Source organism: Daphnia carinata, chromosome 9, assembly GCF_022539665.2.
Source record: "Daphnia carinata strain CSIRO-1 chromosome 9, CSIRO_AGI_Dcar_HiC_V3, whole genome shotgun sequence".
Taxonomy (NCBI): Eukaryota; Metazoa; Arthropoda; class Branchiopoda; order Diplostraca; family Daphniidae; genus Daphnia; species Daphnia carinata.
Window position 1 is genome coordinate 3,291,324 of NC_081339.1, and position 24,741 is coordinate 3,316,064.

The following is a 24,741-nucleotide window of genomic DNA, read 5'->3' on the forward strand; positions in this document are numbered from 1 at the left end:
AGAAAAAAAATAATGGGAAAAACGTTCGCAATCGTTTAAATGAATAATCAATTCGATAAATCTGGGGAAATACGGCTTTCCTCTTAGAACTTGACAAGGAAAAGAAAATTTACATACGTATGCAAAAGAGCGGGAGCGAACGAACAAAATCGAGCGGCACGAAAATACGCGACAACACGAAGAGAAAGAGACCAAAAAAAAACAAAAAAAAAACGTGTCAATAAGTCGAGGAAAAAAAAATAAAAAATAAAAGAGGGAAAACTTCGGAATTTCTCCGTGCCATGTCAAAAAGCATTAACAATGGGCCAATGATCTGGTAGACAACATTCCGCTTTTCTTTCTCAATCCAGAAAGTAAAAAAAAAAAGGCAAAAGAATTAGAGCAAGAATGTCTGGTTCCAACTTTTTTTTGCTCACGCGATGATTGACGATTAAAGACATCCCACGGTACAAACAAGTTAGCCAAAATGTTACGCATCAATTTTTGTTTGTTTAAAAAAAAAAAAATAAATAAATAAAAAAAAATGCTTCGAATAAAAAAGAACGCACCTCGTCGTCACATGTGCAATCACGTGAAAAGGAGGGTATGGGCGTATGTTAATAGAGTTATATACTCGCAGCAACGGACGCACATAACAAAGGCAATCGCGAACATGTATAAAAACTAATGGAGTCTAATGAGCAACGACAAGCCACGTATTGGCCGCTTTATGTTATCTTTTTCTATTCAATTTTTTTGGCTCGTCTCCAAGAAGCACTTGGACTCGTTTATCTTCCATAATAACGACAAGAAAATCAAGTCAAAATAATTAATTATATCTGTGTCGTTGCCATCGGTCCGAACCTCTTCCCCCCCCCCCCCCTATTCTTTTGGTATATAGCGATTTTTTTCTTGTATGCTCATCAAACGAGCCAAGCATATGCACTTCAATTCATTATCTCGATAATAAGGCGGATCTTTCCCCTTTCTTCCCCAATCTTGATCAATAAAAGAGTGCGGCTCTCCTCCACCCTCCTTCGTTATTGTCCTCGTTCGATATAAGCCATCGTGCTGTATGATTTGCGGATAAGTCAGCAGACTGGCGCTGACTGGCTCACGATTCTTATTTTTTTTTTCACGCCTCACGAGTTTATCTCAATGGTCGCATTGCCTCGAGTGCATCATCTATTTAATTAGCGTGACAAAAACAAGCTCACGAGATGATTGAGACGATCGAATTTGGTTTTGACAAAAATAAAAATAAAATAAGAAATGAACGTAAAACGTTGACGGATCAAGTGTCCGAAATGAGCCCAATAGTTTTGAAAAAAAAAAAAAGAAAAGAAAGGATAAAACATGTAACTATGTAAATCATTTTCAACGCAATGACGTTCACCTTTGGCCGTTTGTGTAAGGAGAGAAAAAAAAAAAAAAAATAACACGCCAGCTGTTAGGGAGTTATGACAAACGTCATCTCAGATTGCCCTCTCCCCCCTCCCCCCTCTTTTTTATTTGTACATCAATCACCTGGAAGAAGTGACGACGTTATAGGGATAACACGCACCTTCCATTTCTTCTTTTTTTTAAATTTCCTTTCCAATTGATCGAAGGAGAATAGCTTTCCGCCTGAATCCGCATTCGTTTTTGATTGAGAGGCTTTTGCTTCCTATTTTCTTTTTGGGCAATAACGTTCGACGGGTAACGCCAGTTAATGAAAGGGGGGAGGGGTGAGAGACGGAAAGGGAAATTCTATAAATAGAGAGGTCTCTCGAATTAGATTTTCGACGTTCTTCTTTTATTTCACAGATTTTTGTGTTTTTTTTTTTTTTAATTTATAGCATCCAGACAATGTGTTGAAGTATGCGTGTACAATAGAGCGAGGATGAAAACACGGACATCAAATAGTTCAGGCAGAATCGTTTTACATAATTCATTTTTGATGACGACGGGATTTAAGCTGCTTTTTTTTTTATTTAAAAAAAAGGTACGAATTTCTATTTTATTTTAACGACTTGTTAGTTGTTTTTTTTTTTTTTTTTTTTTTAAATTTTATATTTCGGTCTGGCAGGGAGGGAAAAAAAAAAAAGAGTGAAAACGTCTATTAAAAGAAGCGACTGGCTCTGAATTTTTAATGTTCTCGTTTTGCATTCTTCTTTTTTTTTAAAGGCAGGAAAAAAAAAAAGAGTTGCCCCCAATCCTTGAAAAAAAAAAAAAAAAAATGGAGACTCTCGAAGCGAAAGTTGTTTTTGTTTTCGGGAGTAAATTGCGCGTGGAGCGAAAGGGAAAAATAGAACGTTTGATCGTTTTCTTATACGACAAGTGCAACTCTTCTTCCATTTTCTCATTCCCACAATTGAAACGTGAAAACGCAGTTGGAGAGACATTTCACGATCGTTCCAGTCGGGAGAAAATACGATAGCGAAAGTGGACAGCTGTTTTTAAAACAATTTCCCTTTTTTTTTTTTCAATTCGACTGTTGTAAAAAAAAAAAAAAAAAAACGGCGATTTCGTATAAGCCCATTTCGAAGAAAAAACGCGGGAAACATTAAAAATCAAAAAAAAAAGATTTAAAAGGCACAAAAAGCGAATTTCGTTTGTCTCCGATCGAAAGTTAATTTAAAAAAAAAAAAAAAAAATACCTTTTTAAAGAACTTGAAAAATAATAGGCACTCGAAACAAGGTGCCGAAAAAACATGGGAGGAAAAAAAAATAACAAACAAAAAAAAAACAAGAAACAGTTGAACAACAATCAGTGCAGTGTCAGAAACAAAAAAAAAAAACATCTTCCAATCGAGATGTTGTGTTATTCATTTTATCCATTTTTAAAATGATTAGCTTTTGTTTTGTTTTTATCCCTATATCGTTAAAACTATACATATCACAAAATGGCGATATTGTCCGTTGTTGATGATTCGATCATTCCAGTCGGCGTTTGTTTTTTTTCTTTTGTTTATCTTTCAAATTTTTGTTTTTCCAATTATTTCTGTAGGTCCGATGTTTTGACGTGCGCATCCCCTTTCGAATTAAAAAAAAAAAAAATAATAATAATAAAGGAGAAGAGAAGAAGTCTGGACCCGATGTGTGTGTGTGTGTGTGTGTTTGCTTTTTCCTCAAAAAAGGCCCGTCTCCTTCCGCAATTGCGTTTGCCTCCAGGCAGGTAGTGTGTAGAATTCCGTCTTGTTCATACCCATCGTCTCCTGTGTGTGTGTGTGTGTGTTCACACATCGCAGACCACCCCCAAAGAAAAAAAAAAAAAAGAAAGAAAGAACAAAAAACAATTTCCGACGACGGTTAATAACGGATGGACGGACAACCAATCGAAAGTCGTTTAAAAAAAAAAAAAAGAAAAAAGAAAATTCGTTTTTCGTGATTGATGGACGCACCTGGAAATCGTCGTCTTTTAGATAGGATTCCAATTTGGTAGGATCGACTCCCTCTGGTGGCGGACGTACTTGAAGCTCACTCAAAGGGTATGTGGTACGCTTCAGTCTGTCCAACACGTCTTGGATGGACTGAGACTCGCCTGGACTCTTTCCGTCCTGCGTTTCCGCCATTGTGTTCCAAACAAGAACAAAAAAACAAAACAAACAAACAAAACGTTATCGCATTCGTCCTTCGTGTTTTTCCGTTCACGGAAAGATTTGACAAGCGTGCGTCTGTGTTAAGTTGTAAGCGAAATATGAAAAATGTAGCAGCCAGACCTGAATGTTGAGCTGGCCGACGCGATCGTCGACCGTCCAGTAAGGGAAAAGGGCGATGAAAGCTAGCGGTTCGAGTCCGGCCGAAACGAGGTAGGCCGGTGGTGGGCTTCGATCCTCGTTATCTCCCTTCAAGCGGCAGTATTCGATAACCGTTTCCATGGCGCAGCGTCGCTCGACGGCCAAACGCAGTTTCCCCGAGCCCGTATTAGTGTTATCCGTGTCCGGTTGGTCTGGCCACCAACCTTGCCACAACCAGACTTCGTGCTCGTTGTCCAGCATGAACAACGTCGGCTGGTTAGCGCTGTACAAGTCCTCCTATCATCATTTGTTTTTTTTTTGGATTCCCGATGATTCACGCGCGCGCAATTTCGAAAAAAGAAAAGATCCAAAAACAAAAGAATTGCCGTCATTTGTAAAAACGCACGCACGCGAGGGACAGACGGACCCGAAGCCAGTAGAAAGAAGAAGAAGAAGAAGAAGAAGAAAAAAAAAAAAAAATAGGCGGATGGGTTCCTACCTGGACGAAGGGATAAGGACACGGCAGTTGGGGGACGCGCAGAGTGGGCGCGACCTGGTCGGCGCGGAACTGGCCCGTCCACGACGTCAAATGGAAGAGACGAGGCGTGTGATCGTAGCGGTTCTCCTTGGGCCTCTCGGCCAGTGACAGGTAGAGCGAGCGATCGGCCACGCGGCTCTGGTGTCCCAGACCTTCCCAGAATTCGCGCGACTCCGCTCCTTCGTACTGCTCCTTGATGGCCACACTGGCTTCCCTCTGTTCCATCCATCCGAGACCACCAAAGAAATGGGGGAAAAAGAACATAAAAAAAAAAAAATGAATGAAGATGAATGACGGACTTGTTCCAGACAAAACGATTTCTCAGTCTCATCTTCAAGTGTTTGTTTAGAATACTTAGAAAAAAAAAAAAATACTGACCCGGACGTTCAGCTCTGGTGGTCTGTGCTGTTTAAGGGCAGACGCGGCAAAGTTGGCCACCTGGCGCGTGTGTTTGAGCGACTTGGCGCCGTGCCAGACGAAGACGGTGCCCGTCGTCTGGTTGACGAGCAGCAAACAGCCGCGGCTGCGCAACGCCGCAACGCAGCGTCTCACTTGCAGCAGGTGGGCCTCTTCCTCCTTCTCGCCGCGTACAAAGTACAAACGCCAGACGGACTGGTCCGCTTCGCGTTCGCCGCGTTTGCCACTATGTATGGCCATCCGTCCTGTTTGCGGATGGAACATAATATTCGAAAATTATAAAATGTAGGCGACATGTTTTTTTGTTTTTTTTCGTACCTTGGAATATGGCCAGGAAGGCGGGGGGCTCGTGTCCTTGCTGGACTCGGACGTGCGGCCCCCGCTCCTCATCCAGCTCGACCGTTTTCAGCGCCGAGGCGCCCTGGTCAGTGGGCGGTGCCTGGGCTCCGTGCCAGATGAAGTAGCAGAAACGATCGCGGCCCAAAAGGCCGTGGACAGATGGCTGGCCTTTCAGATCCTTGCCGGTGACAGTAATTCGATATTGCCAACGGATAATATACGTGTCACGGCAATGGAACTGACCGCGGGACACGTCCTCCAGTAGTACTTTTTCATAGTCCAATAAGTGCCAGACTTTGGCGCTCAACGTCGAGATCTAAATTCGATTTGAAATGAATTCAAAAAATTAGAATTCATTTTCAATGAAAGAAATGAAATGATGAACCTGTTGGAGGCGACGTTCGGCTTCGTCGTAGTACTCGACACCGCGACCGAGGTGGGCGCCTTCTAATTCTAAATCGGGATCGTCCACTTGGTTATCTAACATCAGCTGGGCGTCGTACGGTTCGAGGGCGGAGATGTCCGTCACGACACCGACGGCTTTCTCATCGCCGTCTTGAGCTTTGACTTTAATGAGCCCGCTCTTATCGGGCCAATCGAAGAACTTCTCGCGGAACAGGACGGGCTCCATGTGCTGCTTGGCCGAGCGCAGCAAAGCCCACGCAGGTCTGTGCTCTCCTTTGCTTTGCTCGTCCGCTGTCGCTTTCTGGAACACGGGATTGATAGCGCACTCGGTGTAATCATAGCCCTGATCCCACAGTGCCTTGGCCAGCTGCATGGCCTTCTTGCGCACTTCCAGCGCTGTCATCTTGCCACTCCAGACGTACATTTCACTTCCAAAATCAAACACCATCACCTTTCAAACAAATCCAAAAAAAAAAAAAAAAACAATTAACGAAACGGACCTAAAAAAAAAAAATAATTAAAAAAAATGTTTATTACTTTATTAGGGTCCAGCATGTCCGTCTGGAGGATCGATCCCCAGTGTTGTTCGCAAGGTTCTAAACGATCGCCGTTGAGTTGCCAGACGGCGTTGGTGGTTGCGATGGCCGACTCGTAAAGTTCATCTTCTTCCGGCGGTCCGGCAGGATTGATGGCTTGTTCCGCTTCGCTTCTGCCCAGCGCTGTCCAGAAGCGTTTCGACGGTCCGTAGAAGCAATTGGGACCCACTTTATCTTCTTCAACGAGCTGGACGTGCGACACCCTGGCGCTGCCCAGGTCTTTTTTCGAGACGACGCGCTGGGCCACGTCGGTGGATCTCGAGCGTTCGATGACGTTAGCATAGCGCCCGATGAACTGGATAACGTCGGTGGGCGTGACGACGATGAAGCAGTCGCCGCTATTGACGGACGTGTACGTCGGCTCGACGAGGCGGGTCTGAACTTGGCGACGGCCCTTCACCTGCATCAAATAGACGGTGCGTTTCGACTGCTCGTCGCCCGTCTCTTTGGCCGACTTGAGCGCAATGGCCGCGAAGTCTTCTTTCGAAGCCAAACCGGCCAGCGCTTCGACGGCCAGGTGGGAATGTTGGGCCAATTTCTCCAGTTTGACTCGCTGCACTTCGCGCTCGGCCACGCCAGTGTCCACCTCTTCGTACTCGTTGCGCAACATGTCCGGCCGCAAGATGAGAGACTTGATCGGATTGCGCGACGCGTTGTGTTTCCGTCGCTGGACGTTCACCGACCGTTTCTCTACAACGACCCTGGATTAAAAAAAAAAAAGAAAAAAAAAGAGCGAAATTTGCATATTTTTTTTCAAAATTGCCCAGCCAAGGAGATAATTGAAACGAGTTATCTTACGCGTCACGATTGAAGGCCATCCTTTCAAAGTCCTCGTCCGTTATATCAGCGAACGATGCGGACGACTGGACCACGGCGACGTTCTGCGATGACGTGGCCAGTGACCACGAAGACGCAGCGAAGAACGACGTGAACGTTTCATCGTCCGGCCGTGGAACAGACACGATTCGAGAAGTGATTTTTCCAGTTCCAGGAATCTAATTTCAAAATGAATGAATAAAAAGATGCGGATGAAAATTTAAAAGGTAGTTCATTACAATGAGTTTAGATGGGGTGCTGCTGGGATCGGAGGTGGATCGGTTGAACGGCGGTTTCACATCGTCGGTGGATGGCGTTGTTCCAGGCGATGTGTCCGATGCGTCGGCATTTTTAAGCCTCAACGGCACAGGTTTGGGTGTTTTCAATTTGCGATCGAGCTTCGGACTAATGGGATTGTGTTTGATCGTTTCAGATGAGAGGACGTGGACGGACACGGGTCGCTGGCCCATTTTGCCGGCTACGGTAAAACGGGCAGCGTCCGGCTCGTGCACTCTTGTCCGCCACCCTTTTTGAGCTGTTTCAAGTACTTTCAGTCGATCGGCAATGCTGCTCTTGGTTGCCACATCTCCGTCGGAATTCGTTGCTTCGTCCAGCTCTCCAGCCGATGCCGACGGACTGTTCACCACCGGCTTCGAGATCCTCTTGCGCCATTCAGTGTCGCCGCTCTTCTGCAGAGCCGCCAACCTATTTTTTTCAATTTAAAAAATCATCAGTTTAAACAGATGCAGCAAAATTAATCAATAATGCAAATTTCATGCCAATCGACAACGGGCAAAAGGCCATTTTTAATTTCTCCGTGCACAAACCTTCCGGATTTTTTTTTTTTCAAATATACGTGCCAATCGAATTTTAAAAAATGGACAAAATGAAAATCGTCTGTTCCAGTCGGGGTTTTTTTTTTTTTTTTAGGGTGAAAGTGCACAGTTAGTTAAGACAGACACTGTCCGTCAAATCACATAAATGAGTGACTGCGTGCTGTGACGGGCAAACATTCCACAATAGAAGTCACGTGTCTTTATTATTATTTTTTTTTTTTAAATTGCAAAAATTAAAGAGTCCGTCGTTGTGTTTTTTTAATTGCCATCCACAAAGGATACCTCAACGATACCGTTGTTTTGACTTCGGCGCCGGAAGAACTGGAGCTGTCATCCTCCTCATCAACGACCACCGATCTGCTGCTCATTTGTTTTTTGTTTTTGTTTTTTGTCCACGTCGCACACAAACCAGAAAGAAAAATCATTTTGAATTTCTCTTTTTCGCCTCCCCTCCCCCCATCATATCAAATTGTCTCACAATTCAGTCCGGCAAAAAAAAAAAAAAAAAAAAAAAAAAAAAGAAAGAAAGGGGATGTTCCAAACGAGAAAATGATGATGACGCAAGAAGGGGGTTACCTTGAAGCGACGCTCGAGTCGCTGACTTCATCCATTTTAATTTTGATTTTATGGCTCTTGATTTTCGTTTGCGATTGCTGGACCGTTCCGACCGTGTTGCCTCCCAGCCGGAATGTGACGGTCGTTGTCGTTTCTGTTCCGCTGCTACTGCCCTCCGATTCCAAGATGATCGTTTCACTAAAAAGAAGGAACACATGAATTTAAAAAAACAAACAAAACAAACAAAAATATGAGGTGAACAAAATCTCGCGTCTTTCGGTAGGTACTCGAAAACGCAACTGACGTCAATGGCCGATGGCAAATAAACAAATTTAAAAGAAAAAGAGACTAGGGGGTTGGTATCGATTGCCGCTATGAAAACGGATTTATAGAAGCCATGGCTGGCCCTCTATGGGAAGCCGGAATAATTCTGAAAAAAAAACAAAGAGGCCCAGCTGTTGACAGGATTCATGGAATGTCAAGCAAAATAGATCATCATAACATTTTTTTCTTTTTGGTTTGAAAATGCCATGGATTACTTTCACGCAGACACACGAAAATGTTTTTAAAATAGCTCACGTTTCACGACGGACAGAGGATTGCTGGGCGCTCGGACTGGAATCCGATTTGAGTGTAGGGGTTTCCGAAGCGGCCCGATCTGTTTTGGTGTTCACTCCGTTGGATTGGGCATCGGCCGTGTGATGTTTCGATTCCAACTCGACGTTGAGCAACTGGGCGGCTAAATCGTTTTCGGCCGGCACGGGGAATTCGTCTGAACTGCTGGTCGACGGAGACAATTGCTCCGCATCGTCCGGCGAGTGATGTTTTAAAATCGACCGCGGCTGTTCGCCAATCGAAGGCGATTTACTCCGCAAAATGCCACGCATTTCCATCGTGTTGTCCGCGCTCTTCCTCCTCAATATCCCTGTATTGTATTTAATTACAATTTATTCTTAATCAAACTAGGAGAAATAAATAAAAAAAAACAAAACAAAAACAAACCTCGAATTCTCTCCAAGCCGGATGTTCCAGTTTCGTCCTGATCGTCCTCTGTTTTCACGTCCTTTTTGATAACTGAATGATCTGGAATCACTTCTAAATTCCCAATAAAAAAGAAAATGAATTAAACAATGAAAACAATCAAAAATTGAGTTATGTTCGTTATTGCTAGTTTAATTTTGCGTGTTTTTAGTCTGATAAGTTTGTCTAGAGCCGAAAGGATTAGAACACCAGAACCGCGACCTTTTATTGTTTCGTTTTATCAAGTTGAAAGTTAAGTTTTCAATCCAGCTTCCGTGTCAAATGTTTTCGGTCGGGGGCCGTCGGGATCAAAAGCGGGTCAGTTTCAACACATGCCCCCAGCCAGTTTTTACAAGCGTCATTCTCCAGCATAACCCATTTTTTTGTTTTTTTTCCGTTGGCCTGTAGTCTTTTCCCACGAACCTCATTCATAATTAAGTCATTTGTTTTTGTTTCAATTGTTTCGTTTCTGTTCTTCCCCCGCAGCAGTGAGAAATGTCATCGTTTTTTTTTTTTTTTAGAATTTCCAAAGTTTTGTTTTGTTTTTAATGTTTTGCCAATAGATCCAGAGAAGCTGAGAAGAAAGCGAGGTGATTGGTGCAACGTTTTGGAAAGATGAACACTTGAGCTGGAACGGCATTTTTTTTTTTAACCTCTGGTAGGAACAACGGCCTTGGTCGATGACGGCCGTCTCGGAAAGCCCAGATGGAGAGCATTCTTCACTTCGCGGCTGGTGACGGGCTGCGTCTGGAAACGGGCAAAGATCTTGCGATTCGGCCGACCCGGACGCTTGGGCGGAAGGGCAGACGAGCCGGCGGCCAACAGCGGCCGATCAAACAATTTCACTCGATCGCGTAGGCTCAGTTTGGACGGATCGTGTTCATCTTCTGGAACTTAAATTTTCGTGTTTGTGTTTGTGTTTTAACGGTAGGAGATTTCGAGATCATTTTTGAAAATGTTGAACCATTCAGAGAAAAAAAGGCAAAATATTTTTCCTCATTGCGAGTTGAGTTTGAAATGTGTTTGGGAGAAGGTTCTTTTAAAACAAGACAGACATAAACACAAATGTTTAAATGCTACGTTACCTTCGACGTCCGGTTTGATTAAAGCGGCACTGTCGGCTCCGTTGGTGTGCGCATGCGCCTCGACGACGTGCCGATTGACAGCCTCCACCAGGCCGCTAGTGCGATTCGACTCGATCACGTGTTCCAACGATTTCCTGTTGCACGAAAATAAACAAAATAATAAAATTATTTTGGGAAAAAAGAGAGAAGAGAATTCCAGATGATAGATCACGCCCTTCCCCCTTTAACTATTTCTAGTCTTGCTGTCGCCAGTTGTTTTATTTTTGGGAAGAAACGTCCGACTGGAAAACGCTTGGCCAGCCGAGCGGGGCGGAAGCGTATCAAATGACTCGAAATTCAACGCTAGATGGTCTCTCGTACTCGAGTGGCTAACAAGTTGTTTGCGGCTTAGAAAAAAAAAAAAAAAATAAACCTCCCACCAGAAGAAAAAAAAAAAAAAAATGAGGTTCACACAACCAAATGAAAGGCCTGGAACATCCGTCTCGCATTTTAAAGTGAATCAACTTTTCTCTCCCAATACCACACTGTTAATTTTCCTTCTATGAAAGAAAAATATACGAAGACAAACCTCCTTGAACTGATGGATTCCGCACCGAAATCGACGGCGGCTGGAACAACTGGAGTGCCGATCGGATTGGGACGGGATGGAAGGCGCCAGGGGGCGACGGCCGGCGTTGGATTGGCCTGCGATTCGATCGAACTGATTCGTTCGGCTATGGACAATTGACGCGGTTCTTCTTCTTCTTCTTCTTCTTCTTCTCTTCCTCCTTCCGTCCTCGTTTCCTCTTCCGGATCGTCGGTGGTGGTGGTGGTTTCGGCTTCTCTGGCCGCCTCCGCGAACTGCGACGTCCTCCGCCCGCTCTTCAAGATCGGCTTGTGGGCGGCGAGTTCGTGCTCCTCTTCCGTGCTCGATTTCTTCTTCAAAATGGGACGCGGTCCGTCAGCATCTTCCGTCGAGCATCGCTTCTTCAAGATGGGCCTCGGTTCGGCGTTGCCGGACACTTGATCCGGCGCTACGATGCCGGGCGAAGACGTCAGCGACGCTCGTTTCAAAATCGAATTGATCGGGTCGTCGACGGGCGACTGCGAACGGCCCGATTCGGCGCTTCCGTCGCGGCTCAGAGGCCGTTTGAGAATGGAATGCGGTTCGACACTCGCTTCCGCCGGAAGCAGAGGAGCGGCCAACGTTTCCGTATCTTCGAACCTCTTCTTCAGAATGGAAACGGGGTCCAACTGCGTGACGACCTCCTCTTCCACTCGAAGGATGGGGTACAATTCAGCAGACGACGCTTCCGGCCGGATGCGAACAGACGGCTCGGCGCCTCCTTCCACTTTCTTTTTCAGTATACCCTGGACGGCCTTGACGCTGGACGCGGTCGCACTGCCGTTGCCGACAGGTTCGACGGCTTTGTGGCTGTGCGTCTTTTCTTTATCAGCTGTTTTGATGCGACCCAAAGCCGAGGCGTTGGCCGTGTTGGCACGCGCAGCAGCGACGCCAGCGGGACTGGCGGGCGTCGTCTTATCAGCTGCTGGTTGGGTCGTTGCCGGTTTATTTTTAGAAAGCGACTGCGTCTGAGTGCATGCCGCAGCTGGCAATAATTTAAGAGCCGGACTCGAATTGACGCAGACATTTGGCGATTCAATCTTGGCCGGTCGTCGTTGCAAGGACACGGGCAGATTGGGGCTGACTGGCACCGGCTGAACGTTGCCCGCCACGCGATTGAGCAGCTTCGTCGCAACGGCCTTGACGCTTCCAGCGCTGGCCGCCGCTGCCGCCGCCGCATGATGATGATGCGCACCGTTGCCCTCGCGATCCGGAGTGGCCGTCAGCCGATCCACTTTGGCCACCGTTTGATGGGCCATAGCCGTCAGGGCTTCGATGCGAGCGGTCAAGTCCTCCGTTTTGATGGGCTCCATCGCTTTGTCGGCCGAGGCCACTTTGCCCGTCCGCCAAGGCACCGACGAACTCTCCACGGCCGTCGCTGCCATCGCGCTCTCTCCGCCCGCGTGGCTGTCGGCGGGGACGACGGAACGGATGAAGGCCGGCGGTTGACTCGTCTTGCGCAAATTGGCCCGCAAATCGGCCGCCGGTTGCGGGCTCTGCCGGGAAGCCGTTTCCATCCGGCGCATCATGGCGTTATCGACGCTCGAATTGATGTCCGTCTCGGCCGACGAAGCCGACACCGTCAAATCGGCCGTCCTCCTACGCCGGACGCGCTTTCCCGCGTCTTCTGTTCATCCATTTTCAAAATCGAAACCAAAAGAATTGTATTATGTCGTGTATCGATTGGCTGTTGGCAACAGGAAATATCCTATTTAAAAAAAAAAAAAAAAAAAAAAAATGGAGAGAAGGGGATAGAGTTCGACGAACCTTGAGATTCAATTTGGCCGGTAGCGAGGATCTGTTCGTCCGTGAGTGCCCGATTTAAATTGGATTTGCGTTTGGTGCTTTTGTCTTTCTCGCGATTGCCGGCCTGTAGTGACGACGAGGACGATGAGGACGGAACTTTCTGCCGCAGGACAACGACGTCCGCTTGGCTATTGGCATCGACAGGCCCGCCAGACGGATCGATGGCTGGCATTTCCATTAAAGGGACGGACAATCTCTTTGCTCTCTGAACTACTAAAAAACATAAAATTAGAAAATGAATCTTTAAAAAAAACAAAAAAAAACGTTGTTTGTTCTTTTTTGCTTTTTCTTACTCATCTTGTCTTCGACGGGCGGAGGAGTGCCGGACGTGGCGGCGGCCCTGAGCCGTGCAGCGCGGTTAATCCGCACCGGAGCGGCACCGTTATTTTCCTCGCTCGTCAACGGACTCTCGCGCTTAATGAACCGTTTGATACCGGTCGAACTCAGATTGGAATTGATCACATCGCTAACCATGTTGGCCGTCGTGCTCTCCTCCAGCGGCCGCGATTCCAGCTGTTGTTTCTGCATTTGCTTGCGGTGCCTTGGAATTTAAAGACAAAAAAAAAAAAAGAGGTGAGTCGATGTGTTTTCTTTTAAATACAATCAAGCCCAAAAAAACAAACAAAAAAACTCACTTGTATTTAGCGTACGACTGTTCCTCGTGCGGAAGATCTTCGCTGGACGAGCTGTGATCGTGGCCGGCCGTTCCGCTGGCTAATCCGGCCTGTTGGCGGGCGACCTGCAATTGTTTTCTTCTCTCTTCCTTGTAGCGGGCGATGCGTTCGTCCCTCTTCTCCACGGCCGTGACCGCACCGCTTGCCGGCTCGTTGTTGTTGCTCATTCTGCGCCCGCTCGATTTCCTCACGGCCGGGTTATCTCTAATGAAAAAAAAAAAAAAAAAAAATCGACAAATGCGTTCAGTTCAAGGAAATGAAAAATCTTTTTTGAAACTTTGATGACTTGAGACGCGGCGTGACTTGTAATCATTTGTGCAGAAGGAATAAAAACAAAGAGGAAAGAAAATGAAAATAAAAGGCGCGTGTGGGACGTCATTTATGTGGGAGAAATGCATGTCGTAGGCGGAGCAAAATTTGAACTGAAATTTAAAAGAATAAAACAAAAAGGGACAAGGAAAAAGGCCATTGTTGGTGAACTGCATGTGGTAGACGGGCTAAATTTGTATAAGCATAACAAGAAGTTTGAATGAGATGTCGCCACTTACCCAATATTTTAAAGCTATCTGAGAACTAGGGACACACTCGACTGCGAAATCAATTGCAAAAGATCACATTAAACTTCGAGCATATTTCTGAAAACAATGTTTCCTCTTTCTCTTTTCACTAACTGCCCAAAATGAGATAACAAGAGATGAGTAACGGAGTGGACAACGGGTACAAAAAGAAAAGGCAGTTCTGAATCCAACCGAAAATAAATGCCATCTATTAAATTTCAATTAATCAAAGTGACCTCGTTTGTTCCCAACCGGTTGTTGGACCTCTTTCAAACAAACAACAAAAAAAAAAATGAGACTACATTTCGAACCAGTTTTTGAATCTTAATTTTTTTTTCTTAATAGAAAATGGTGTTGTTCGTGCCTAATAGACTGCATCATCTTTCGAAAAAAAAAAAAAAAAAAAAAAAAAACACAAGATGAAGAGGACTGAAAAGAGTACTGTTAACGACGTGTCCTCAATGAAATGGCGATATACAGGACAAAGAAAAATAGCAAGGGCCAGTTGGTCATCGATACCTGATATCCTGTTGACGTAATTAAGGCGAGACGGGTCATGCAAAAAGGACTCTATATAACTATCGAGACACGATTTTTCTTGTTTTCTTTATTGTCTTGTTTCGAAAAAAAAAAAAAAAAAGGCCGTAGCTCGAAGCTGCAACACAAGTTCTGAAGTTTCAAATGTGTTGTTCTCTTCTTTTTTTTATTTCGAAAAGGTTTCGGGTTACAACATACCTGACTGTCGGAGTTGTAGCTGATGCGGTCGCAGTCGTTGATTGTGCAGGGCGGCCTTTCAACGGAACACCTGTCCACACACACACACACACACACACAAAAACATATTTTTTTTTAAACAAAATAAAATAAAGAGGAATGAATTACAGACAAATAGGGGAACAACAAACGCGCACAAGTGTGGGGCCAGCTTTTTTTTTTTTTTTTTTTTTTTTTTTTTTTTTTTCGGGGTGACGTTATCGCCAGTCGAATCCAAAGACGGAAAGGATAAAATAGCATCAGGCCGTTTGACGTCACGTTGCCAAAATGAAATAGAAAACAGAAACGCAAGACACGAATCCCATGACAACCGGAGGCGTTGTTTTAGATTCCTAACATGGGCAATCGCGTGGATCTATAGCTCGTTTGGGTGGGTCATCGGAATGTTGTATTTGCCAAAATACAAATGTCCAAATAAAAAAAAAAAAATAAAAGAAAAAGAATTTCAAAAATGAAAAAAAAGGGCCTGTCTTATGTGTATGGAAAACCTTCCGGACGATACCGGTTATTAGATCCGGTTGGGGGCTTCATTAAGACGGGCGCCTCTTGTACCGTCACGAGCACAAAAAAAAAGGGCGGCTGAATAACGTGACGAATCCGTTACAATGTTTTCAATACTAAACAAAAAAACAAAAAAAAAAAACAGAAACACGAAACGTAAACTTACTTCGATCAACCGTCGAGTTCACCGACGCTTTGTCTGTCCGCAGCTCACCGCCCGCTGTGTCGGTCCGGCTCGTCTTCCGACCTTTTTTTTTTTTTTTTTTCATTTAATTTTATTCCATTTTGTGTGTAGCGTCCGATAGAAAATCAAATAGAAAAATAAAAAAGATTCGTATGAGTCAACAAGGCCGTCACGATGAACAGGGGGGTGGAAGAAAGTCTTGGGTTGCGTGGGCTTATTCGATTCCATTCAATCACACTGCAGTCACAGCTGACTCATCGAGCGGAGAAGAAGAAGAGGTAATAAGAAGTGTCGAAACAAAAACGAAGAGAATAGACGAATAGGAAAAAAGCGGATATATAGAGAGAGAGATACAAGAAAGAGCGTATGCGGTTTTTTAACGGTTAAAAAAATAAAAACCTTCGGAGATGGAATAAAAAGAAAGAAAAAATGATTAAAGAAGAAAAAAAGCCGGATGGAAAAACCGCAATTTCTCGATATCCTCATCATCGACGACTCTGCCCCCTACGCCCAAACAAACAAAAAAAAATTTAAATACCATCCCCCATTTTTTTTTTTTTTATTTCTTATTCATTCTCTCTTTCTCTCTCTCTGTCCGCCAGTTGTATAATCATATCTTCGTCCAAAATCGTATTCAAAATAGGCGATGAGAGAGAAACTAGACAACAGACTAAAGTCTTGCGAGATGAAGACGACAGACGAAAAAAAAAAAAAAAAAAAAAGAGGTGAACAAAAACCTTGGTCTCATTTTCCCGCAGACATCGAATAACTCTCTCTCTCTCTCTCTCTAACGCACACGAAAAAAAAAAGGGGGAACGAAACGCATGTGGTTTCGAGAGAGGTGCTGTCACGTCATTTGGTTATTCAAAATCGTATTTTTTTTTGCTGTTGTCCAAAAATAATTTCTTTTTTTTTTTTTTTTTTTTTTATTTGATAGCAAAAATAATAATTGACTTAACGGAGAAGTGAAAAGATTCAAGGAAAATGAACACTTTGAAATAAGGATACACAAACACACACACGCTGGAGAAAGCCAATGTTCAAACATGCCGAAAAATGCTATTAGATAAGTGACGATTAAATAATTAGTTGTCGTACCGTATTTCTTCTTCTTTTTGATCAAAACACAAACGAAAAAAAAAAGAAATCGGGTCTCGCGCGAAATGCGGGCACAGGAAAAAAAAAAAAAGGAAATTTCAAACTATAAAAGACACACGAAAAACACACACAGACGCACGCACTAGCCACTTAACGAGAGGGGTAAAGGTTCGGGTGTGTGTTTTGGGGTTAAAAATTTTTGATTTGGTTTTTTGTTTTGTTTTTTCCTCTCTTCTTCGTTTTTCAATTTTGGAAGAAAAACTTTCACAATCAATTTTATTCCGTACGGAAATAAAATGGAAAGCGTAGATGCACCCCGTTTTCGCTTGTTTTTGTTTTCGTTTCCCAGTATCACACTCAGTGCATGTCGCAAAAGACGGCGGCCAGGGCGAGGAGGGCGAGGAGGAGGTGAGCGCAGGTGGCCAAATCGAGGCCGCACAGAGTGAGGAGCGAGGTGAGGATGCAACCGGCGCAGACGACTTGGTGCACGATGTGTGTGGTTGTGTTACCGACGCCTCCTCCACCGCCATGACCGAGCCACAAGCTATGGGCGGCGCCGGACAGGCTGGCTGCTTCAGAGACTTTGCTTTCGCCGTCAGACATGGAAAGCCATCTAGCGGTCGTTCGGCACACTAAATAGCCATCGTCAACAGATGATGGCGTCACGTTCACCTCTTCGTCCTCATCCTCGTTCAACGACGTCGACGACGACGACGATGACAATTGCCGACTGGAGTTGCTCCACTCCTCCATTTCCGGACTGGAGCGTGAAGAAGAGCGAGCCGGAAGCGAATCGATCCCGTCATCCGAACCGGGTTCAACGGGTAGGGCCCAGTCCGTCTGTTCGACAACAATAGGCGAGGGACTTGCGGTCGTAATGGCCTCGCGGACCGTGAAAGCGGTGGACATGGTGGTGTGAGTGTCGGTGTCATGCACGTTCCAGGTGCTGGCCACTTTGGCCGGCCCGTTAAAGCTGACGGTACTACTACATGCAGCGTGCGAGACTGGATGCAACGGTTCCGGCGTGAGCGCCGGTTCCAGTGTAACCTCACCTGGAGATGACGAGGCCATCGAGGCCATCGAGGCCAACCTTTCCCTTTCCTTCTCTTCTTGGCGGATCTGCTGGTGGAGGATCTGGCGGACTTCGCGGGCGCAGCAAGACACCTGGCCCGAATCGCTGCTATTGGCCGGCGAGGCGGACCGCTGTTGTTGCGGGAACTGAAATTGCAGCTGCGACTGGAACAGAGGCGATTCTTCCCAACAGTGTCCAGCAGCCGGACTGGCGCTGCTCGCCTGCGCTTCGCTCGAAAAGCCCGTCGGTGGCTTCAGCGCCAATTGCAGTCCACTTGAATCCACTTGTCTGTTACGTCCGCTCGCAGCAGCCGGCGCTGGTGGAGCCCCGCCACATTCACATAATTCCGAAATCAAGTGGTCCATTTCCAAATCTGGCGGCTGGGCAGCATCTTTTTCAGATTTCTTGTGCTGAACACTCAGCGCAGATGTCGGATAGAGTTTGGCCAGCCCTGGAACCAACCTCTCTGCGGTTATCGTTTCCGTGCTGCTTCCGGCCGCAACGTCGCCGCTCAAATGGGCCCGTTCGACCCAGCTGGCCAGAGGACGCACTTGACGCTGGACGATAGCGTCGACGTCATCCGCTTCCACCGATTTCCCAACGCGCTTCAACCCGCTGCGCTGCTTGACGGCCCTGGGCGTCTTGGCCGACTTGTTTTGGATGTTGTTGTTATTGGCCGAGACGGGCGAGTCGTCCATCAAGTCAGAAAGGCTCTGCGCTCTCGAGTCAAACGGATTGAAACCGATGTAGCGCTCGTCCAGCTCCTCGTCGTCGTCGCGGTTGTAGTCGACGACACCGCCGCCGCCGCTCGGACGGGCAGCGTCCATCCGGATGAGCTGGGAAATATTGGCCGACAGAGAGCGGACGGCGCGTTTCTTCTTGAGCGATTTGGAGAAGCCCGTCTCCTTGAGCAGGTCGTCCAATTTGTCCGTGTTGACCGGGCCGGGCGGCAGCTGGAGCTGTCCGGCATCTTTGCGCAAATTGCGGAAGGCCAAATCATCTCGGACCAAATCGGGGTATTTGGTCGGATGCAATAACGGCCTCAAATCAAACTGTTCCGGCGTGACGGACGTGTGCAAATAATCAGACGGAGAGGCGGGTGTGACGGGCCCCAACGGGATGCCGAACGGCGGCTGCGGTTCGGCAACGCGCAGCGCTTTATTGGCCTGGCGGATTTGCCGGTAGGCCACATCGTCGTAAATCACGTCCGGCTCGTCGGGAGAAAACGAACCCGAACGGCTGCTGACGTCGTGATCTTCGCCCATGGCGGCCGTCAGCGACGGCGAGACGAGCAAATACGATCCGGACTGGGCGGCGATCGATTGCGGATCGTTGGCCGTGCTCTTGCGGGCGGCGGCCGCCAAGCGACGGACGGCCATGTCGTCGGCGACTTTATCCGGAACGGCCGAGCGCCGGTTGGACGGGGTGCGGATGCGTTCCGAAGTCGCCGCCAAATTTTCAAACGATCCCGAAATGCTCCAGTTCATCATCGTGTCCAGGTCGGAAGTGATTCCGTGACCTCCTAAAGGATCACCTCCCGATTCCGAACCACTGCACACGCTGGCCGCCACCGTGGCCGGGTGGTGATGGTGTGGATCAATTGCTGGTGGACCGTCGGCAAGTCGCGTCGCTCCGCCCTGTCCAGCAAGTCCTCGTCTCCGTCCAACTTGAGACTGCGGTAAATCTGTTCCAGCTCGCAAATGGCCTGCTCCAGGTGCTTGTCCGTGCTGGGCTTCAACTGCGACAGCTCTCTGACGTGGTGCGGCTGTTGTTGCTCACGTGGCTGCTGCTATGATCGTGGGAGGCGGGCGGGAAGCGCCTGGGCGTCGACGCCATGACGCCAGATCCATTAGCGCAATTCAAAGCGCTTCCTGTCGCCATATAAAACGGCGGGCAATCTAGCGGCGAGGCCGCGCTATTGTGGCCAGCGTCGCGGCTCCTCGGGCTGGACAAATCGCTGTTGAGCGAACTGACCGACCCGTTGTTGGCCGTCAAGTGGAACGGAGCCAGTCGTTCCCTCGCACTTTTGCTGGACGTCGGAGGCGTCTGCTGCTGCTGCTGTTTCTGCTGGACTTCTTTGGAACGCCAAAACTCGCGGACGGGCGGTGCTGAAGCATTGGCCGGTTTCATGGCCGACGGGCTACTACTACTGGCCAGCCAAGGCGGCGGTTTAGATCGTTCCAGCTCGGGCGACTTGAACGGGGACGGCGAATTGGCCGTGGATGATGAAGGAAAAAAGGCCGAATGATGACGGCCGCTGGGACTGCCCGGCTGACGTTGCTGAGGCGAACTGTTCAACACCCGACGCTGGACGGGCGAGGTAACTGGCAAATGGAGGACGTTGCCGTTGGAGCGATCGCTGATCGTCGTACTGGCCGGGACGAGTCGGCCGTCCTGATCGACATTCTGATAATCGTGCACGGACGCCGCTTGCTGCTGCTGTTGCTGGCCGAAACGCGAAAGATCACCAAACGAATAGGAGGTGGGCCGTCCGGCCGATTGCGCAGCCAAAGGTTGAGGCTCGCTCGATTGCACTTGAAGCAGATACGATTTTTTGAGCGGATTGCGAGGCGGAGGTGGCGGCGGAGTGGCCAGTTTGGGATGCGTGACCAGCGCCGACTGAGCCCGTCCAACTATGGGACTGTTGTTATTATTGTTGTTGTTGCTAGAAGTTGGCTTCCTGAGAGTGACAGGCGATTCGACCACCCGTGGGCCGCCATCTGATGGCGTCGTTTCCACATGATGGGCTCCACCCCGCGGCCCTTGGATCGAAGAGACCGTCGATGCCGTCAACAGCCATCGCTGATTGCCGCCGCACTTTGACGTTGATGGATGGAGCGGCGAAGATGGCGACCAGTCCGCACACGACGGAGAGGCCCGTCTACTTTGCGATTGCTGCTGCTGCTGCTGCTGTTGTTGCATGTCCCTTCGAAGTGAATCTTCGTCGCGTGATCGACGCTGTAAGTAGCGCTCCGTCCGTCCCGTTCGTGACTTGCCATGGCTGGTACGACAACTAGCGCTGCCGTTGCTCGTCAGGCTCTCCTGGCTGCGTCCGCGCCAGTGCGAAGAGGGCGACGGCGCTCGCAAATGGACGCCATCTTCGTCCGAGCTGCTGCCGCCCGCGCTGCCGCCATTATTGCGACGCGCTTGAGCCCTGGCCAAAATGGCGTCGCGACGCTCCTTCCTGCTCAGCGACGTCTGACTAGCGCTGAGATCGCTCTGGAGCGGGCTCAGCGTGTCCACCACGGGTGAGCGGTCCTTGGACGCATTCCTGGGCGGGTGCTGAAGGAAGTATCTCTTCTTGTTGGCCTCTTCCGGCGTGACGTGAGCGTTCGTTTGATGGCCACCGCCGCCGGAAGCGGGTAAAACGTGAACGTGAAGAGAGGCGGCCTGCGGCCGCTGGCCGCCTTCTTCATCTGAGCTAATGGCGTCATCGGCCACGGTCGGGGTCTGTTGAGCAGGTTTCGTATTGCGCCGGAAAAAGCCGCTCCATCCGGTCCATTTCTTCTTTTTGCCGGCCAGTTGTTGAGTGTCGGCCGCGACGACTTTGGACGGCGATTTGTCGGGCCGATTTTTATTGACAAACGGCGGAGCGTTGCCGTTGCCGCCGCCGTACGCGGCTGTTGTCGCATTGGCGTGGCTACTACTATTATTGTACACGGCTCCGTGAAAGCCCCGGTTGCTGTAGCCGGGCAAGCTGGCCGACTTGGCCGACAAATTGGGCGACGCTTTATCCATCGGCTGAGCAGAGTCGCCCGTCGATATCAGTTGCGTCTTCGGCTTGTAGCCAACTGCTGTCACCTAGCGAGAGAAAAAAGAAGCAATTTGTTATTTTTCAAACTTTTTTTTTTTTTTTTTTAAATAAACACACACACATTCATATTTTTTTTTACTTATGTCTACGACCAAACAAATTGGTTAACATAACGGCACAGCTATCAGACCATATATACTGTGAATCAGAATGTTGTTGCTGTTGTTGCTGTTGTTGCTATTTTTGAAAAAAAAAAAAAAAAAAAATTCCTCGTTAAAAGAACGAGTAAAACAGAAGGCCAACATCGAAACAACCGAATAAGCCATAAAGCAGCTGGGCGGCATACGAGTAGCTATTGCGGCATCGGTAAGAGAGCCCCCCCCCACCAATCCCGCCGACAACAATGAATCACGAGGGCGATGGCTCTCCCTTTTCTTTTTTCGCATTCGCCTCTTACATTATAGCTTCATTTTTTTTTTTTCTTTCTTCTACACAGACGCACATCGTTTCGCTTTTGCCGGTTTGAATTGCGCGCTATTAAAAAGATGTAACCGTAAATGCCAATCTCATCTTTCTTTCGGTGTCGTTTCATTTATCCGCAGTACTTTTCTCTTTTCGGATGGTAGCAACGCGCAACTCAATTTCTCGTGTAAAATGAGAAGACGGACCGCTCGAATGGATGCCGCAGCAAAATGAAAAAAGGAACTAACGGGAAGAGTAAAGGAATAGAAAAAATATCTAAAATTAAACCTCCGCCGCGCATCCGCTTCTCTGTTTATGGTGACGAGCTTATACTAGGGGCCCCTCCTCAAAGGAGAAGCCAATGACGTGCAGCTTCCATTGAAATCGTTGGACGTGCTTTAGGACAAGAAGGAAAAAAAAAACAAAATAGACGCAACACACGTACAAGACATGGCAAGTTCCAAAAAAGAAAAACATTCTCCTGTTGGCCCGGAACGTTTTGGAACGACGTAAAGCCCCCCGAGGAAGAAAAAAAAATAACAAAACAGCATCGCTAAAACAAACTTATGCGATTATTTGGGTGTGAGAAAGATATGACACTGTAGAGAGAAAATATGCTTCTACACCGGTATATTGACTTGAAAGAGGAAGGGGGGGGGGATGACTATTCCCACGCCAAGGAGGTTTGGTCATCCAGGCAATGTTCCAGAATCAGTTTAGAATCTCAAGAGAGAGAGAGAGAGAGAGACTGGGCCAAAACAACAGTCGGTTCAAACTTGAAATCCTTTTCAAAAATAGACAAGGCACCGTGTGTGTGTGTGTGTGTGTGTAGCGTGCGTGAGTGTGTGTATGTTCGTTCAGAGTAACGCGGACGTTCGCTTTTGGACGCCGGGATGACGTTATACCATTCCAGCCCACATCGAAAAAAAAAAATAATAATAATAAAAAATTCAAAACAACAAAATTAAAACTTTCCAATTTAAATTTTTTGTTTGTCGCAATTTTTTTGTTTTGTCGTCGCGCACGTTTCACAAGATATGCAATCAACCTCAATTCATTGGTATGTAGTAGCTAACTTTTTTTTTTTTTTTTTTTTTTTTTTTTCCTCCATCCCTTGCAACAGATTGAAAGTTTTCAGAACGAGCGTTCCGGACGCAATCTCCAGTGCGAACCGGCTCATCGATCCGGTTTATTTTTATTTCAACTTTTTTTTTTCGCAATCGCCCTTCCACAATGCAATTGGATTAGTTACCATCTACTAAGCAGTTCACAGCTGGTTAAAGAAGACCAACAACTTAAAAAAAACAAGAACTAATTGAATCCTTACCGGTTGACGGCCCCAATGATATAATAACACAAACAAAAAAAAAAAAACAACCGGCTCTATCAACGAATCGGAACGAACTTTCACATTCAAATGGGACAACAGAAAAACAAACGCGTGGAAGGTAATTGAAAAAAAAAAAAAAAAATCCCGCACAATTGCCTACCCCCGTTTGTTTTATCGGGCACGATGGGTTCTATTCCAAAATTTCACGGGGAAACTTAACACACAAAAAAAAAAGGGACGTGAAATGAAAAAGGGGGTCTGTCGTGACTGAGTGGCTATAGACAACACCGGTATAGAACTGCGACCGGCTTCGTGCACTTTATTTTTTTTTTTCAGCGGGACTAAACTAGACTCTGAAAGGGGGGGGGGGGGGGGGAGTAGAATAAGAGTCCAGACGACAATGCCACAAAACAGCCCCAACGTTGCCATGTCACAAACCGTCCCCTCACGACCACAACTTTGAAATGGTGACCTTACGTGTTTGCCTTTCACCTGGCGGCTTCTCACCTTGAAACACAATCACGCAGGTGCAAACTACCACGGCTAACCGAATTGTTTTTTGTCTTTCGGGAAAAATCAAGTGAATTGAGAACGACGCATCCTTGGAAACTTCAAACCCGCCCACCCACCAGGAAAGAGAGACTTGTGATGGAGTTGAATTCTTATTTCTTCTTCCCCTCTCCTCCCACACTTAACGTTTCTTTTAGATGGATGGATCGCGCTAGTTTTCTTCCCTTCCGTGGCCTCGGTTATCCACAAGTTTCAGGTGGAAAAAGAAACTGATTGCGTGAAACATTTCCACCCCGCTTCAAAAGAAATTACACGACCCTTCAACTTTTAAAGATCAACCCAAGTTCCTTTACAAACACACCCTATGCGAACAGCTGCGGTTGGGAAAGAGAACCCCGTGAGACAGGCAATGACACAAAACTTCATTCAAAAACGAACAACATTAGCCTTTAAAAAATCCCTTTTGTTTCTTCTTTACCTGCATGAGGTACATGTCGAAGATTTCAACCGGCACATACACACACACAGAAGAGGGAATTAAAAAAAACAAAAAAACAATCAATCGATTGCTGAAAAAAAAATAAATTTAAGTAGTTCCGGCGGAAGTGCGCACTGACACAGCTGAGATGGAGCTAAGAAGGAAAAAAAAAAAAAAAGAGCTGGAACAGCCCCTCTTTTTCTACCGTCACACAATAAACTTTGCACCGGAGGATGTTGTTCTGTGTGTGTGTGAGACGGTCGGACGGATAGACGAGAATGACACGGGTACTGTGGAGGACTCACTTTCTTAAAGCGAAAGATAACTAGAAAAAAAAAAAGAGAGCCCTGGCGGCGTAGTAAAGTAATAGTACAAAAGTCCTCCACCTAGAAAAGAAATCCCCCCCCCCCTTTTTTTCCTCCACCCACCTTCGGCCGAGCTTTTTAAACACATAAGAAACAAAACGATTCAAACATATTTGGCGTCCGTAAAAGGAGCTTTTTTAAAAGAGGAAAGGATCAAAAAAAAAAAAAAATGCTCGCATTTTTTACTCTCTCACAAACTACACGCCCACGTTAAAAAGAAAAGAAAAAAGGGCCGATATTTGAAAATGACCGACTTTTTCTTCTGTA

At 46.8% G+C, this 24,741-nt stretch overlaps 1 protein-coding gene across 1 annotated transcript; it reads right to left on the minus strand.

Annotated features, from left to right (window-relative positions):
* Nucleotides 1-1,923: 1,923 nt before the first annotated feature.
* LOC130688215 (supervillin-like) lies at nt 1,924-24,264 on the minus strand. Its single transcript, XM_059496949.1, is given in 26 exon segments — nt 1,924-3,176; nt 3,363-3,518; nt 3,681-3,995; nt 4,198-4,452; nt 4,615-4,898; nt 4,972-5,308; nt 5,378-5,848; nt 5,935-6,694; nt 6,792-6,988; nt 7,049-7,514; nt 7,928-8,005; nt 8,222-8,398; nt 8,780-9,125; nt 9,203-9,295; nt 9,874-10,113; nt 10,306-10,439; nt 10,874-12,536; nt 12,677-12,928; nt 13,009-13,256; nt 13,351-13,593; nt 14,682-14,751; nt 15,388-15,468; nt 17,556-19,161; nt 19,164-19,357; nt 19,360-21,376; nt 24,110-24,264. Coding segments are annotated over 26 exon segments (10,785 nt in total). The 5' UTR covers nt 24,125-24,264; the 3' UTR covers nt 1,924-3,089.
* Between the last annotated feature and the right edge of the window lie 477 nt (nt 24,265-24,741).